This window comes from Nansenia antarctica, assembly GCF_963989245.1.
Source record: "Nansenia antarctica genome assembly, chromosome: 20".
Taxonomy (NCBI): Eukaryota; Metazoa; Chordata; class Actinopteri; order Argentiniformes; family Microstomatidae; genus Nansenia; species Nansenia antarctica.
The window spans coordinates 9,740,663-9,752,467 of NC_137693.1; the positions used below are offsets into that span (position 1 = coordinate 9,740,663).

Genomic DNA, 11,805 nt, shown 5'->3' on the forward strand with positions numbered 1-11,805 from the left:
GGTTGATGGACATGTGGTGTGGATTCACACAAGAGAATCAGCCAATCACATCTGAGACAGTAATGTGAAGACTTACCACGAACTCCGGACTCTTCAGCCATTTTCCCTGCGTAAAAGAGTTGTAAAATAATTACGATTCATATCATTGCACCATTTATTTCTCATCATGTCTCTTTCTCTCAAACACACAAATAGATTCTGTATATGTATCCTTCTCTGGTCCTGTTTCATTAAGACAGCAATGTTATGTTTGTTTTAGAAACATAGAAATATCCTCTTACCTTGACTAGTCTTCACAGCCTCCACTCCACATTAGAAATGGTCTGTTTAAATCCAACACAATCTCCCAGGGATGGATGGAATATGTACCTCACACAAACATATGTCTTGAACACAAATATCTAAACTACATTCTAAGAACACCAATCAGCAACCAATCCTTGTTAGAAATCGTCTAGGGTGGAAATGACTAAACTGACCTTTGAACAGGACCTGACAGGTGAATTCTAAACTCCTCCCGCTCCCTCCTATGAGATAGGGAGAGATGAAGGCGCCTGCTAAAATGCCGAAAGGGTTGTCACCATGCCAGAAAGGTTAATCTAAAGTTCTCCCGGCCTCCAAAAGAGGTGTGAGAATGTGGTCTGGAGATTATATCTAATGATCACAAGGTCGGTAGATCGGCGGTTCGAACCCCAGCTGGCCATTTGTCGAGGTGTCCTTGGGCAAGACACTGAACCCCAGAAACAAGCTACTGGAGGACACTCCTAGACCATATGATATGCATGTAAGTACCATAGGCCTTGTTAGCACACAGGGTGCAAGTAGGGTTTATGGTTATTTTCATTAAACAGTTTCTTGGGTGTCAGGTAAACTCTATATATGAAGTTATAATGTTGTTGGTCAGGATTTCTAGGGGGTAACAGTGTGTTGGACCAAACTTCATCCCAATCAATAGCTGGGTCCAAGCCCGGGATGTCAGCCCTCCATATAGTATCCAGTGCCAGGGGTCTGTAAGCGTGTTTGAAACTCTTCCCCAGGTCAGGATCAGACAAAAGAATGTTTGTGGTACAAATGTAGTCTAATATACAATACCGGTAGTATAATACACGTATGAAAACACTTCAACCAGGACGAAGCTGTGTGAAGCCATATTCATTCGCACAAGAGACAGAAGATTTGATTTGTCAGTCATTTCTTTCTTCTTCCTTTTTTTTTTTTTTACAAAACGAAGCATTAGTAACAGAGCTAGGCCAGCCAAAAAACGATTCATACACAATTGTGCTTTATTGACAATATTGGATAATTTGTACAGTTGATTGCAAAAGCAGTGCCCATCCACCAAAGGTTATATAAGAGCTACACAATATTCCAGTTCCATGCGTGACGCCTCCTCCTTCCACCCATGCAGTAGCTAGTGTTGTGACACGCAGTCGCGCCGCCCCGACAGTCTGTCCTCTACTCCTCGCCACCCGCATCCTATCTTCCAACTTCCATCTCAAAACATGTTGGAAGGAGAACATCAACAAGGGAGAACATTGGATCTTCTTCTTCAGTTATGTTTTTTGAAGAAGGAAGCGAGGAAGGAGGAATGTGAGGAGTAGAGAAGTGATCGCTGGGGACACACCAAAGTGCAACTCTTTGACAAGAGCTGAAATTTACCATGGCAGGATTCCAAACTGAAATCTACCATGGCAGGATTCCAAACTGAAATCTACCATGGCAGGATTCCAAACTGAAATCTACCATGGCAGGATGCCAAAACGACTCCTAGCCCCTGGGACCTCCCCATTCCTGTGGACCTGAAAGGATCTGATGATGCTACTACGTCAATCTTGCCTTTTGTAGAGGCAGGGTATTATTAAATGATATTGCCTTGCCATATTGCTTATTCAGCACCTGCTGTAGCCATTGGTATCGGGTCAGATCTCGGGGCTCGGGGTCCGTTTGGAATTCACAACTTTTCGTCTATTTACAATGCCTCCCACTGTGTCCTGACAAGACAGCTGAACGTGACAGAGTTTGACAAGTCCTGGAGAACGAGGACTGTGGATTCTCGCGGCCACAGATACGGCATTTGAATTGAAGGCTCGTCACTGAGTTTCGTACCATAGCCTATATGTTTTGTAGCCTGTCATTCTTGCTGTAAAGCACTTTGGGATAAGTGTCTTTCTAGAAAGCGCTATACAAATATTATTTTGGATTGATTGATTGATTGATTATGGTTCTTAAGAGAGTAACAGGTGCTCAATGTAGTATCACTGTGCGTGTTTCAGATCGACTACACTGCACAGCTGATCAGATCATGACAACATCTGGAAACGTGTTTTAACATCTCCAAATACGACATCATGAATTTTGTATATCAATCCGCTGTGCAGCGCAGCGCAGCCTGACTGCAATGCAGTCGATCTCAAACACAACCTTTCCGTTTAACCTGGCTGTCCTTTGATAGGACAGAAAGAGTTCACTTAAACTAAATACTCATATAGAAGTTGTAGTGCTTACATGCACATTAGGCCACATAAAGAGAGTGCAAATTGCCAATGGAAAGGGAGGGAGGGAGGGCTCAACAGTCCACACACAAAAAGAAGATTCATGAGAAGTTTCATAGGAAGTCATTGAGAGCCATTTTTGAAACATCTCAGAAAGAAACATTTGCTGCGATGAGAAAGACTTCATCGAAGCCATACAACAACAACAACACAAATAAAAACGGGAGCTAGCCCTGGGATCTATGCACAGCAAAATCTGGGCACAGTATCAATAAAAAGTTATTAAGCATTAGAATGACAAATGATAGAAAAAGAAAAATGACAGGCAATTGATTCATTTCAAACATCTGCCAAACCACAATTTGATAGTGGGCTCTGTACATGTCAATAATTGTATTAACCTGTCTAAAGGATTTAGCATAAGAAATCACAAAATCAGTTCACATCAATGATGAATGTCAGTATTGCTCTATATGCTTGACATGTACTGTATGAAATTAATTTAATTTCATAGGATTTTACCACTGCATACGTTTAAGGGATTGAGGGCTTCATATTTCCTCCTGTCTAAATGTGTAACCTGAACAGAAACAGCGTGTGTGCGGAGACGGACAACCCTACGTCTCAAAAGGACGACAAGGTCGAAACAAGAGTTTAAACTTCTCCCACACCAGACCAGAATGTGATCCGTCAACCCAAATAAAATCGAAAACACTCAAATCATAATGAATCATATTCAAAAAATAAAAACCTCGGAGTAAGAATACAACAACCTTGGGAGTAAGAATAAGAAAAGAACTTAATGAAAAAAATATATAAAATTAAAAATTAAAAATATTCCATTTTACTCACGGACAACATTGAAAAAAGAAGAAGAAATAAAAATAATAATTACGAGTCGTAAAAACAGGGTCGTACAGTTAGTCGTACCGTCAGACTCTCTCCCGCCCTGCCTGGCGTCCAAGTGGAGAGAGAGAGAGAGAGAGAGTGTCTAGCTTGGAAAGCAAGCGAGGCATTACAACAACTTTCGGTTAGCCGGGTAAACTGGCTTGTTCAGTCTGTTAGCCAGTCCCTGTTTGCTGCCGGGTCGGGGCGGGGGGGATCAGAAGATGTAATCTTGAGTCATCTTCAGGGAGGGCATGGCCTCGTTCACGTTCTGGTCCAGGCGGTGGTACTCCACGGTGCGGGAGCACAGGCCCTCCTTCCAGCGACGACTCTGGGCCATCAGGAAGATCTAGGAGGGGGGAGGGAGGGATGGGAGGAGAGAAGGGAAGGGAGAGGGAGGAAGGGGAGAGAGATGGAGGGAGGGGGGGGGGGAAGGGAGAGAGAGGGAGGGAGGGAAGGGAGGGAAGGGAGGGAGGGAGGGAAGGGAGGGAGGGGAGAGGGAGGAGAGGGAGAGAGGGAGAGAGAGGGAAGGAGGGAGGAGAGGGAGAGAGAAATCAGTTTGACCTCTGCGTATTCTTTGCTGACTCTCAGTAACAGTAACTGAGCTAGCAGGAGGATATCCAGAGGAGAGCAAGGAGGGGTGTGTTCATACAGATTCTCCATGCTAACAATGCAGGCTGTCATTGTGATGAACAAAAACAAGTGATAAACTGGCACAATGTCACTGATGTAAACCCACCCCTTGTAACAACGGCACACAACATGTTTAGTGCTATGGAGATTAGCCTATAGGAATACAGAATAAGACCTGGGTTTAAATAGTATTTCAAATATTTTAAATAGTTGCGCGATTGAGTTTGTCTGGCACAATGAAGTCAGTGGGGATATTCAACAAATCGCAACCCATCTCACACCAAGACCAAGCAGGCCTGACCTAATGCTAAAAGTAGTTGAAAACACTATGCTGACCTTACACAATTACTGTGTGTAGGTAAACTTACTCCTGCAATAAAATCCATAGGCGTAAATTACCTGCAGTCTACATACGTTTGCCATGAATTCATAAGTGACTTGTGGGGTGTTTATTCTAGCCTGAACACACCCTCTTGATACATAAACTGCATCACTATCAAACACGTCACACACACACGCCACACACACAGACACACACACAGACACACAGACACACAGACACACACAGACACACACAGACACACACAGACACACACAGACACACACAGACACTTCAGTTAATATCAGGCGGGTATTCCATCAACATTGCAAAAGGAAAATCCAGGCTTATTCTGATAAATCTCTTATTATCAAAAATAAGCCTGGATTTTTCCTTTAGATTTTCCCCCACAACCCTCCGGACAGTGAGTGCTCTCCAAACAGGACCCGTCTAACAACACTGTGTACTGTAGAGACCAGACCACCTGGCTCACCTTCCTCTTGTTGTGGTAGGTGATGTAGACGATGGCCACAAGGAAGGCCAGGATCACCAGGTGGAAGAAGAAGTGGGAGTCTTCGTCCTGGGTGGTGGTGTAGATGGCCGTGTCCTTCAGACGCACGTCTATCTTTGCCACGCCCTTGGTGCCCGTGGTGTCGTCGCTGAACGCGTCCTCGCCCGCGTCGTCCTCGTTGTCGATGTCGACGTCGTCGTCCCCCCCGAAGCCGTCGCCGCCGAAGGCCTTCTGCTCGTTCTCGAAGCCCAGGTTGTTGTCACGGTTACCCAGAGGCGGGCCCAGGTCCTCGTCGTACTCCGTGTCTTCGTAGTTGTCCAGGTCCGACTGGGAGTTCGGGTCGTTGGGGTCGTCCGGGTTCTGGCCGGGCGCGAGCGCGGGCGCCGTCCTCTCCTCGTTAGGCTCCTGGGCCGTGCTGGAGGGCTTGGGGGCGCTGGGCGGGGGGGTCGCCTTCTGGGCGGTGGGCTCGGCAGGTACCAGGTCTACGTTGTCTTTGTTGGCTTCGGTGGTGGTGGTGGTCAGAGAGGTGATCGGTGCAACCGTTGATGTTGCCACGACCGCCGGGGGAGGGTTGGCTGTGTCCGTGTGTCCTACTGCTGTTTCTTCTCCTTCAACGACAGCCGAGTCACCGATAACGATGGGCTCGTGGTCTTCCTTACTGTCCTTTGTGGCTGGCGTCTGGTCGGGCGTCGGAGCGTCCTTGTCGGGTGTGGCCTCCTCCTCCTCCTTGGGCGTGGCGCCGTTGTCGACGGGAGACGTGGTGTTCTTCTCCTGGGGTGGCGTTATCTCCTCAGGCTCAAGTTTGAGCGGTGTGGTCAGGCCCGCCTCCACCTCCACCTCCTCCTCCCTGTTCTCTGGCGAACCATCGTTGACGGGTGTCAGTGCTGCTGGATCATCACCCTCTGCAGGCTGTGGGTCTGGTGAGACTCCTCCTCCTCCTGCTGCTGGTGGTGCTGGTGGTGCTGGTGTGTCTGGAAGTAGAGAGGATTGGAGGAATTAGGAGTCGGGAACAAACGTAATGTTACTTTGTTTATTTTTTTTTAAACACTGTTCACGTGGAGTTTAACTGTTTTGTCGCTGGGATTTCCAAATGAGGTGAAAAGTGAAAGTGGAAAGAAAGACGTTGTTGTGGTCTGATTGGGTCTTACAAGCGTCATCTAGGGCCGGTTTCCCCAGACACGGCTTGAGCCTAGTCCTGGACTAAAAATCACATGATGTAAAATCTCCATTGAAGATTCTTTTTAGTCCAGGATTAGGCTTAAGCCTAGTCTGTGAAACGGGGCCCCTAATCTCTTATCCATCTTTTTTAAAGAACCGTCACAGGGCTTGACATTACGTTTTTTCAAGTACTTGTCCTTTGGACAAGTGAACTTATCCTTTAACGGTCTATAGCTCTGTACTGAAGATATAATCTTGTGCCCAAGACTTTCTTTCATTTGGTATGACATTTATACAATTGTGATGTATAGTGCCCATCAAATGTTAAGACTGCGTGTGACAACATACCCCGCGCTTCCCTTCTCAGCGGACATAAATTGTTTGACAAGGCAGCATACATTGACACGGTAGCATACATTGACAAGGCAGCTAAATTGACATGGTAGCATACATTGACAAGGCAGCATACATTGACAAGGCAGCATACATTGACATGGCAGCATACATTGACAAGGCAGCATACATTGACAAAGCAGCATACATTGACAAGGCAGCATACATTGACAAGGCAGTATACATTGACAAGGCAGCAGACATTGACAAGGCAGCAGACATTGACAAGGCAGCAGACATTGACAAGGCAGCTACATTGACAAGGCAGCATACATTGACAAGGCAGCATACATTGACATTAGAGATGCTCCGATCAGGGTTTTTGGTGCCGATCACCGATCACCGATCACTGGAATCAGTGATCTGCCGATCCGATATCACCGATCACCGATCACAGCGTCGAAAATGGCAATTGAAGCATTCTATTTATTGTGTAGCATTATTTATGTTTTAAATTATTCTTAACACCATTGACATTGTATATTAAGTATTTAAATGAAATTAGGAGATGAGAAAGTATCATGAATTGACGACCATCTGTTTTATTGAATTCACAACCACCTGTAGCTTACTTCAGGAAAAACAAATAAAATGTGAAAATAAAAATCATAATAAATAAAATGTACACTGTCACATCAAATGTGCAACATTCCACTCGAATGAGAGGAACTAGGGGCTCTTAGAGAACTTGGAGCTTATACTGTAACTGTAGCTTTCCTGAGGAACAATAAACATACCCAAACTAAACTGCAACATAAACAGGCTATAGCCAAATATAAAATACTGTTTCAAGTCAGTCAGTTTCAAGTCATATTTAGGAGGAGATAAGACAGCAAGTCAGCAATAATCAATAAAACAAAAAAACAAAACATTGCACCTAAGGAGATTTCAGACTCAAACCTTACTTCTGATTAAGCAGCATCACTGGCAGATTAGCCTTGAGAAATACAAGCATCTCAGCGTTTTTGGCACTCAGCCTGTTCCTCTTATCATCTAAAATATGTCCTGCTGCTGAAAAGTCGCTCGCTATCTACACTTGTGCAAGGTGCACAGAGGAAGACCTAAAACTCACGCGCTAATAGTTGTTGTTGCTATGGGCCAAGTGACTTCCTGCTCGCGGGGTCACATGACGTCGGTGAACACTACCTACACTACGCTCGTGAAGTCGCGCTGGAACTCTGACCAGCACTCGTGGAACGCCTCTCGTCCAATCAAAGCACTCGGTCCCTTTATGACGTCGAGCCCAGTGTGCGCTTCGGCGCTCTCTGAGCGAATCGACGAACGCAGCAAATGCCGTATGATATTCGTGGTATTGAAAGACCTTGCGTGCGTTCCTCCCCGAGGTATTTCTTTTGAGCAGACATTACAAACGGCATATTTGTTGTCTCTTTCCGACACTGTGTAATATTTCCAGACTGGCGACGCCATTTTGTAAACTGATCGGTCATGTTTGATCGGCCGTTTTGAGAACTCCGATCAAAACCGATCAAGGCCATATCGGCCGATACCGATCGGCGCCGATCAGATCGGAGCATCACTAATTGACATTGCAGCATACATTGACATGGCAGCAGACATTGACAAGGCAGCATACATTGACATGGCAGCATACATTGACATGGCAGCATACATTGACATGGCAGCATACATTGACAAGGCAGCATACATTGACAAGGCAGCATACATTGACATGGCAGCATAAATTGACATGGCAGCAGACATTGACAAGGCAGAATACATTGACATGGCAGCTACATTGACATGGCAGCTACATTGACATGGCAGCTACATTGACATGGCAGCTACATTGACAAGGCAGCATACATTGACAAGGTAGCATACATTGACAAGGCAGCATACATTGACAAGGCAGCATACATTGACATGGCAGCAGACATTGACATGGCAGCAGACATTGACAAGGCAGCAGACATTGACAAGGCAGCAGACATTGACAAGGCAGCATACATTGACAAGGCAGCATACATTGACAAGGCAGCATACATTGACAAGGCAGCAGACATTGACAAGGCAGCAGACATTGACATGGCAGGACACCTTGGCAGATCACCGGCAATGGTGCTGGTGTTTCATCCGATGAGATTTGGTGTTTCCCGCTTTTCATGGCACCTGGCCAGTTTTAGGTGCTTGAAGGAACATTGTGCTTGCTGGCTTGAGTAACGTGTCGGTTTCTTTCACTACGCACTTAATGTCCACAAGCCAAAGGTAATAGAATTAGAATTTCTGGCAGCGAGAATGACGTGTGGCATAGCTCGTTAAAACATTTATTACTTAACAACTTAAGGAGGAATTAATCTTTTTTTTTTTTTTTAGGAGGAAGTCCACTTGTCCGAACATAAAAAGTACAAAATCTGTGTTCCATCAGCGTCGATAAAGGAAAACCCAGGCTTATCTCGTGAGACTTGTCATTAAAAACAAGCCTGGGTTTTCCTTTAGAGACGTTGATGGAATACCCCCCTGGTTTTTCTATCAGACCACACTCCACAACAGCATAGTCCCAGTGTGTTTACTGAGTCCTCTCCTTGTCTCCCTGTGTGCCCAGGCATCAAGCTCACCCTCTCTGCTCTGCTGGACGGCAAGAACATCAACTTGTACACAAGAGGACAAGCCTTAATGTCGAGCCCTGCGTCAGTACCTCAGGAATTAATATGCCAGCTTAACAGACGGGCTACATACATGGGGGCAGTCAGGCATCCAGTGACAGGGCTGTTTGTTCCAGCTAGCCTAGGCTAGGTCCAGCTCATGCTTTTGGCCCGTTCTCAATCAATGACACTATTGAACCAGAGAGTCAGCGTGACTTCACTCCCTGGGGAACGTCTACAGGCGCTGACCGACAGAGTTGTGGGTTGGGACGGGCGGGGCGGATCGAAGGAACATGGAGGCCTGAAGTCAGAGGGTCTCCGTGAAGAAAGGGACTATTCATTCCTACGTGGGCTACTGCCAGCTCACATACTGAGTCATAAGGAAATCTTTGTCACACAAAAAAAAACGGTATTACTGTGTGTTAGGTAAACATACTCGAGCAATAAAAATCCATAGGCTGAAATGACATGTAGTCTACAAACGTTTGCCATGAATTAATAAGTGACATAGAAAATGGGATGTTTATTCTAGCTGCTAGCCTGAACACACCCTCTTGATACATAAACTGCATCACTATCTGACACGTCAAACACACACACGCACGTCAGTTAATATCAGGACAGTGCTCTCTAAACAGGACACGTCTAACACACACACACACACACACACACACACACACACACACACACACACACACACACACACTTCAGTTAATATCAGGACAGTGCTCTCTAAACAGGACACGTCTAACACACACACACACACACACACACACACACACATTTCAGTATCAAGAGAGTGCTCTCAAAACAGGTTAAACTCCACCATGGGATGACACGTCAACAGATAACCTAGCTACCCGACCCCCCATTCTCTTAGTAATTAGAGACACCAAGGAATAGCTGACTCCTCCGGGCTTACCACCCTCTGAATGAGCTTCTGTTGACAATGCCAAGACTAGATTAGATCTCGGGCAGAGAACACTGTTATGGATACCGTCATGCATACCATCTGCACATGGTCTCCTCTTAGCTTGAATATAGCCGGGTTCAATGTTTCAAAATAGGTTTGCTCGCTGTAACAAGGCCAGCCTCTCAGTGTTAGAAATCACGGTCCTCAAATGTAGAATGTGCTGAAATCTGATATTTACCAGGAAATGCAGTGATAGGGGTTCAATCTCTGTGTTATCAACAGATAGCCTACGTAAGGCATTCACTACCTATGAAAAGACTGTCATATAGTCATAAGCTGCGGGCTATTCATTTTAATGACTTTAAATGACAGGGGTAACGATCATCAAACGGAGCTTATATGGCCTCAAAACCTGTTTTGTGGTTCTTCTTCTTCTTCTTCTTTTTTAGTGAGATTTCCCCTCGCAAAGCTTCAAGAGAACCGTGAGATCCTTTGACTGACAGGACGCTTATTAGTTCAGATATACGACCAGAACACCTGGAAAGGGGAGGTGGTGGGTGGTGTGTGGGTACTCTCACCTGAACATGAGAAAGAAAGTAGAAGAAAAAAGCCAAAGGCAGAGTAGTAATAGTACACCCCCCCCCCCTTCCAGCTAGCCCAAATCATCCGTACAGGGACATTTATCAGACATCATTCTTGATAACTAGGCAGGTCTGTGGGATTGTAGAGTTACTTGCTTGTCCGCTTTTTTGGCAGTAACAGTGAGTTTAGAATGAGAAGGTTCTATCTCCGTTTAGAATGATAAGGTTCTATCTCCGTTTAGAATGAGAAGGTTCTATCTCCGTTTAGGGCAGTTCAGAGATATTGAGCGTCAAAGTTTTTACATTCCATTATGTTCTGTGAGATGGAACCTTTGTATTTTATGAATTACTGACAAAAAAAATCAACATTTTAAAAATAACATGACACAGGCATTAATAAACACCTAACGGATCAGATTATGTAAAAAAACAAAACTCAATTTTGACAAAAATGGAGATAGAACCTTATAATTCTAACGTCACGAACTGTCAGTTTGTTGCTGTTCGTCAGCTGGTCTTCAACATCACACCACTCTGTTAGCACAGCAGTAAGCTAGAGGGCTAGCTTTGCCTTCTAAAAACACTTAACTAAGAGTGATTCACACCTAACTAAATGTACTGGTAAGTTTAACCTTACCGTTGTGGGTTTGGGGGTCCAGCGGAGCTGAGAGACAGCTGCGAGAGAACAGTGTGAGCAGTAGAAACACGACGAACACACAGTCAGGTCTCCAGCTTCGCTCCATCTTCCTGCGAGGCGCCATCTTGTCGCGTGACAGTGAATGGGGCGTGGCTTGGGTTAATACGTGACTGTGAACGGGGGCGTGGCTTGGGTTAAGACGTGACTGTGAACGGGGCGTGGCTTGTTTACGTACGTAAACGCGAGCTGTCTGATGGAACAGTTGCTCCATTGTATTTGACACCTGTGTGTGTGTGCGTGTGTGTGTGTGGACAGAGCTCTGGGTTGCATTCTGTAGGTAGGTAGGTGTGTGTGTGTGTGTGTGTGTGTGTGTGTGTGTGTGTGTGTGTGTGTGTGTGTGTGTGTGTGCGTGTGTGTGTGTGTGCGTGCGTGCGGACAGAGCTCTGGGTTGCATACTGTTAGTAGGTGTGTGTGTGTGTGGACAGAGCTCTGGGTTGCATACTGTTGGTAGGTGTAGGTGTGTGTGTGTGTGTGTGTGTGTGTGTGTGTGTGTGTGTGTGCGTGTGTGTGTGTGTGTGTGCGTGTGTGTGTGCATGTGTGTGCGTGTGTGTTACACAACATGGACAAGGATTTGCTGCATCCTGTCTGGATGTATAGTTCGCTGATCACATGATGATTTA

At 45.6% G+C, this 11,805-nt stretch overlaps 1 protein-coding gene across 2 annotated transcripts; it reads right to left on the reverse strand.

Moving 5' to 3' along the window:
• Nucleotides 1-1,260: 1,260 nt before the first annotated feature.
• On the reverse strand, nucleotides 1,261-11,238 carry cUnh5orf15 (chromosome Un C5orf15 homolog). 2 transcript variants are annotated; one of them, XM_080549837.1, is made up of 3 exons: nucleotides 11,126-11,238; nucleotides 4,823-5,811; nucleotides 1,261-3,726 (listed from the first exon to the last, which is right to left on the reverse strand). In XM_080549837.1, exons 1-3 carry the CDS (start codon nucleotides 11,229-11,231, stop codon nucleotides 3,595-3,597), a joined length of 1,227 nt encoding a protein of 408 aa, XP_080405963.1. In that variant the 5' UTR covers nucleotides 11,232-11,238; the 3' UTR covers nucleotides 1,261-3,594. The 2 variants fall into 2 exon arrangements, with proteins under 2 accessions (XP_080405963.1, XP_080405964.1); XM_080549838.1 differs by having other exon boundaries at nucleotides 4,823-5,802; nucleotides 11,126-11,236.
• Nucleotides 11,239-11,805: the final 567 nt, after the last annotated feature.

Coding starts and splice junctions, on each gene's coding strand:
- cUnh5orf15 (XM_080549837.1), bottom strand. CDS start 11,231: ATGGAGCGAAGCTGGAGACCTGACTGTGTGTTCGTCGTGTTTCTACTG. Junction 5,812..11,125: donor GGACCCCCAAACCCACAACG/GTAAGGTTAAAC, acceptor CTCTACTTCCAG/ACACACCAGCACCACCAGCA. Junction 3,727..4,822: donor CCTACCACAACAAGAGGAAG/GTGAGCCAGGTG, acceptor CCCCCCTCCTAG/ATCTTCCTGATGGCCCAGAG.